This window comes from Coffea arabica, chromosome 1e, assembly GCF_036785885.1.
Source record: "Coffea arabica cultivar ET-39 chromosome 1e, Coffea Arabica ET-39 HiFi, whole genome shotgun sequence".
In the NCBI taxonomy this organism is placed as follows: domain Eukaryota; kingdom Viridiplantae; phylum Streptophyta; class Magnoliopsida; order Gentianales; family Rubiaceae; genus Coffea; species Coffea arabica.
Window position 1 is genome coordinate 6,490,799 of NC_092311.1, and position 5,458 is coordinate 6,496,256.

The 5,458-nt window shown below is 35.3% G+C and overlaps 1 protein-coding gene across 1 annotated transcript; it reads right to left on the reverse strand.

The window, feature by feature from the left end:
• Positions 1–1,474: 1,474 nt before the first annotated feature.
• Positions 1,475–4,991, reverse strand: LOC140015819 (uncharacterized). The gene is made up of 5 exons (XM_072068648.1): positions 2,791–4,991; positions 2,380–2,688; positions 2,197–2,296; positions 2,023–2,117; positions 1,475–1,925 (listed from the first exon to the last, which is right to left on the reverse strand). The coding sequence occupies exons 1-5, from the start codon at positions 4,989–4,991 to the stop codon at positions 1,475–1,477; spliced, it is 3,156 nt and encodes a 1,051-aa protein (XP_071924749.1).
• Positions 4,992–5,458: the final 467 nt, after the last annotated feature.

Sequence of the window (5,458 nt, forward strand, 5' to 3'; positions counted from 1 at the left end):
AGAATTGATTGAACATATATATATATTCAATGTTTTCAATTCCAAAGCAATTGCCGTTCAACTTTGTGTTAATTAGAAGCTGTTAAACACTTACAAGATCTTAAAATTGAACTTTTCACTGATAAACCTTAGGCTTACACTTACAACGCATTGATTGAACATATATATATACATATATATATATTCAATGTTTTCAATTCCAAAGCAATTGCCGTTCAACTTTGTGTCAATTAGAAGCTGTTAAACAATTACAAAGCATTGATTGAACATATATATATATATATATATTCAAAGTTGGGCGGTTAATCCAAAATTTCGACTAAACCGATTAAACTCGATCAAATATCAGTTATGGAGTGGACATAATATGCAATAACAATCCAAGTTCGGAATGATCGGTTTGATCAGTTCGATCGTGTCTCTAGTCTTGTTTAATGGTTAATCCAAAAATTCAATTAAACTGAACAACCTTCAATCAAAGATTAGTTATGGAGGATACAGAATGTGCAATAACAACGTTTGATCAGTATGATCGGTTTGATCGATCCGATCATGCTTGATTGGTTCGATCGTGCCTCCAGTCACTTTGATGGATAATCCAAAATTTCGACTAAACCGATTACATTCGATCAAAGATCAGTTGGACCAGAAAGCTCTATCGGAATTAACTTTTTGTATCGTTATTGGTTTAAAAAATAATTTTAAAAAATAATTTTAGAAATTTATAGATTAAAGTTTCAAAATATTTCTATTGATCAAAAATTAGACCTCGGTTATTGGGAAAAAGAATTGGCCATAATATAATGATTCACTAGATTAATATTATAGCTTACAATTAATGGAATTGCTTATAAAATAATGACCAGTATTTATCCAGCCCATTGGGCTCTTAAAACTAGTAATGGGTTCCTTGAAAAGTTGGGTTGTTTTATGTTTGGTCTGAATTGATTTGCAAAAATTGCATTATATCTTCCACTCAAAAGTTTAAACAACAAAACAAAGAAATGATTATTCTTATTATCAAAAATAATAACCAAGACTAGAATTTAGGCCATGTATGGTGTATGGCAGATGCTTGAATAAACACCATGAGTTGCAATTCCGTACGTTGCCAATTGTTCTCCCCAAATCATAGCCTCAGTTGCCAATTGTTCTCATGCCATTAAAAGAAAAATCATTCCAATACCATTTTTATGAATAAGACTGGTCCATGGGAGTATAAAAAATTTAAGCCTTGAAGAGGCAAACTAATACACAAGTTTTAACTAATACCCCAGGAGTCGCCTGCTGGAATCATCTTCAGCACATTAAACCTCACAGTTTTTGACAGTGGCCTTCAAAACTAAGAATGTCGGTCATATTAGTAAAATACAAAAAAAAATGCAAAACCCATCGACAAAAGGAAATAAAGCCTCGGCCTAGCATTTGAAATAGAGAAGAATATGGCCAGTAAGCTTTAAAGCTATAAAAGATTCTAAATCAGATTATATTGGGACAAATCAACTTCAATCCCAAGTCCATCCTCACGAACCCAACTAATTTCCTCATTTTCATTCTCAGCAACAGGATTGCCAACATCACTTTGCAAATATGTCTCAACATCCATGGTTGTGCCCATGTTATATCCAGCTCTTGCAGTGGTAGAGATAACCACTTGCCAATCCTTATCAGTTGGATCTTCCACATATAAAACTTGTGATGCTTGTGAAGCGAGTATAAATGGCTCAACATGAGGCCTCACGTTTGCAAAATTGACTAAAGTAAACCCATCAGCATCTTGTTTCATTCTCGAACCATTTGATATCCAATCACATTCGAATAACACCACCCGACGACCTCCGTAAATTACTTCAATCATATTTTTCAAGACGCCGAAGTAAACTAGTTCACTCAAAACTGGATTTTGATCCCTTATACTTGCAAAACTGGATGTTGTTGCATTGACTGTAACACCACTATTCTGCGTTTTTTCTTTTCTTCTCAACTTCGTTGGTGTGAAACCGAAATCCATTAACAACGTACCTATCATGTTGGATTCCAACAACATCTGGATCTTTAGCAAGGAACCTCAAGTCTCTCAACACCGAAACATTTTGAGGAAGTTCTAACTTGTCAATCTGTAAAAAAAAAGGAAGATGAAACTATTTTTGAAGTCCTACAATTCAAATTGTACTTAATATTCAGAATTTTACTTACATGTTCAGCAAACCAACAAGCAAAATTTTTGCTGTGCAAGCACTCTTTTAGGTGTTGTGGAACTTGAGGATGTTCTTCTTCTATCAATCTACGATGTTGCCTAGAAGTACATGAGTCAATATTGTAATCATACATTCAATTCTACAATAAAATTTTAATGCATCAAGTTGTAGTTGAACTTACTCTATGTAAGGTGTGATAGCATCACAGTTAAATAAAATATACTGATGTGCTTTACTCAAGATATGAGCATCAAAGACTGTTGGCTTGCCCCTCCCCAAAGGATGTCCTGATTCACAGAATATATCTAAACCATCTTCAATTTCCTTATGTATTTCTTCATTTCTATTTGGACGATTGAATTTTGTCTCAACATAGTCCGCAAGATACAATGAACAAAAGTTAATGCATTCTTCTACCAAGTAGCCTTGAGCAATCGAACCTTCAGGCCTACTTTTATTTCGAACATAAGATTTTAATGTTCCTAAGTACCTAAAGTATCATCATTCCAAACTCTCTAATTAGTTCCACAAATCAAAGAAAGCAAAATCGAGTGATAAACATTTAAGACATAATGAGAATTACAAGCAGTACCTCTCAACGAGATACATCCAATGATAATGCACCGGGCCACCTAATTTCACTTCAGTTGCCAAATGAACAACTAAATGCACCATGACATCGAAGAAGGTTGGTGGGAAGCATTTCTCAAGATCGCAGAGTATAACGGCAATTTCACTTTCCAAACGAACCACATCTTGAGGACAAATAACTTTAGAACAAAGCTGCCTGAAGTATCTACTCAATCGAATCAAAGGATAGCGCACTGATTTTGGCAAAGTCTTTCTCAAAGCTATAGGCATCAATTGCCGCATTAGGGTATGATAATCATGACTTTTAAGCCCTGAAATTCTTGGTGGTTTTACTCGAACGCATCTTGAGACGTTAGCTACATAACCATCTGAAACTTTCACCTTTTTTAGCACATTGCAAAACATAGTTTTCTGTTTTTTATCCATTGCAAAGAAAGATAGAGGTAAGTACACATTTCCAGGTTCTGTCTCAATGGAATGCAGCTCTTTTCTTATTCCCATTTCTCTCAAATCACAGCGAGAATTATAATGGTCCTTTGCTTTATCCTCAATATCCAGCAATGTCCCCCAAATGTTTTCACAAACATTTTTCTCAATGTGCATGAAGTCAAGATTGTGTCTTAAGACATTATCTTTCCAATATGGCAAGTCAAAGAAAATATTCCTCTTTTTCCAATTAAAAGGCAGATTCGGATTACCTTTCACAAGTTTTTCAAATTTAATTTGCAAGTCTCCCAATTCACTCACAATCATATCCCCAGTTTGCAAAGGTGGTTGCTTTCCATATTCTTCGGTGCCATCAAAGAATTGGACTTGCTTTCTAAATTTATATTTACTATCTAAGAATCTTCGATGACCCATATAGCAATATTTGAAACTATGAGTCAACCGTCGTGCATAAGTGAACTTGTGACAAACAGGACAAGCATATTCACCTTTAGTGCTCCACCCAGATAACATTGTATATCCAGGAAAATCACTAATGGTCCACAATAGAGCCGCATGCAGTTGTAAATTTTCTTTTTGGGATGCATCATAAGTTTGAATGCCAAAATCCCACAATTCGGTTAGTTCTTTAACTAGAGGCTGTAGATAAACATCAATATTATTCCCAGGAGAGGATGGTCCGGGTATTAACAAGGACAACATGAAATACGGTTGCTTCATACACATCCACGGAGGTAAGTTATATGGTATTAAAACCACAGGCCAAGTACTGTGTGTAGAACTCATGTTGTTGAATGGATTAAACCCGTCAGATGCCAACCCCAATCTAACATTTCGACAATCCTGAGCAAATTTTGGATGTAGATGGTCAAAAGTTTGCCAAGCTGGAGAATCAGCTAGATTAAACCCGTCAGATGCCAACCCCAATCTAACATTTCGACAATCCTTAGCAAATTCTGGATGTAGATGGTCAAAAGTTTGCCAAGCTGGAGAATCAGCTGGATGTCTCATACAACCATCTTTTGTACGTTTTTCCTCATGCCATCTCATTTGAGATGCAATTTTAGAAGACATAAATAGTCTTTGTAATCCAGGTTTTAAGGGAAAATGCCACAACAATTTTTGAGGAATTTTCCTTTTTTCCCTAGTTGGATCATTTTCTGAAACAACCCACCTAAGCTCGTTACATGTTTCACATGAAGTTCTTTTTTCAGCACTACCCCAATAAACAGAACAATCATTAGGACATGCATCGATCTTTTCATAACCCAATCCCAATGTATTCGTCAATTTCTCAGCCTCATAGTAAGAAGAAGGCAAATTAGTCATGGCCTCCGGAAATGCTTCTCTCAACAGCTCAACAATCATATTAAAAATCTTGTTACTCATCTTACCAAGGCATTTTAGGTGAAGCAAACGAATAATGAAAGACAACTTCGAGAAATTTTTGCAACCATTGTACAAATCCTGTTGAAAATCATCAATCAATTTGTAAAATTTTTCAGCCTCTGAAACAGGAATGTCCCCTTCTCTATTCAATTCATTTGTTCCATGTGGTATCCCAAATACATCATGGACCAAGTCTTGCATGTCATTAGTCCCATTTGAAACCCCAATTGATGTATTTTTAGAATTAGATGTGGCTTCATTGTAGTTTGAAAGTTCTCCATGTGCTATCCAATTATTATAACCCTTGATAAATCCTACCACTTTCAAATGATCATATGCTTCCATTTTAGTCACACAAACACCCATGCCGCAATCTTTGCAAGGACACAAAATCATTCCGTCACAACTTGATCTAGAAATTGCGAAGTTTAGAAACATTTGAAGTCCTGTCTCGTACTTTTCACTTGTTCTTGGAAAATCCATCCAACTTTTATCCATACTTTTAATATAAATAAATGTCCTCCAATGAGCTTCCAATAGCCTACTTTTTAAACTCAGGTCGTGGCTTACAAGTCCCTAATTTCAAGTTCAAGAATTTATAGTCTACTAAATCAAGCAGCTAGCAAATAAAGGAAATCAACAAAATGCAAAATTTCTCAACAATCAGTAAAAACAGAATTTGCAAGCTCTTTGGAAGCTATTTTATTTACCTAATAACAGAACAAAGCTCTTTGTACCAACTCCTGCGCTCGCGTCTTCGCAAAATTCCTAAGGTCAATCTGAAATGTCAACGGATAAACAAACACATGAGCGTGAAGACGAAAGGTGAAATT

Excerpts from the sequence above, each read along its gene's own strand:
- LOC140015819 (XM_072068648.1), bottom strand. The coding sequence starts at position 4,991 with ATGGGTGTTTGTGTGACTAAAATGGAAGCATATGATCATTTGAAAGTG. Across the intron at positions 2,689-2,790 it reads TGGATGTATCTCGTTGAGAG|GTACTTAGGAACATTAAAAT; the intron begins GTACTGCTTGTA and ends ATGATACTTTAG. Across the intron at positions 1,926-2,022 it reads GTTGGAATCCAACATGATAG|TTTTGCAAGTATAAGGGATC; the intron begins GTACGTTGTTAA and ends AACAACATCCAG.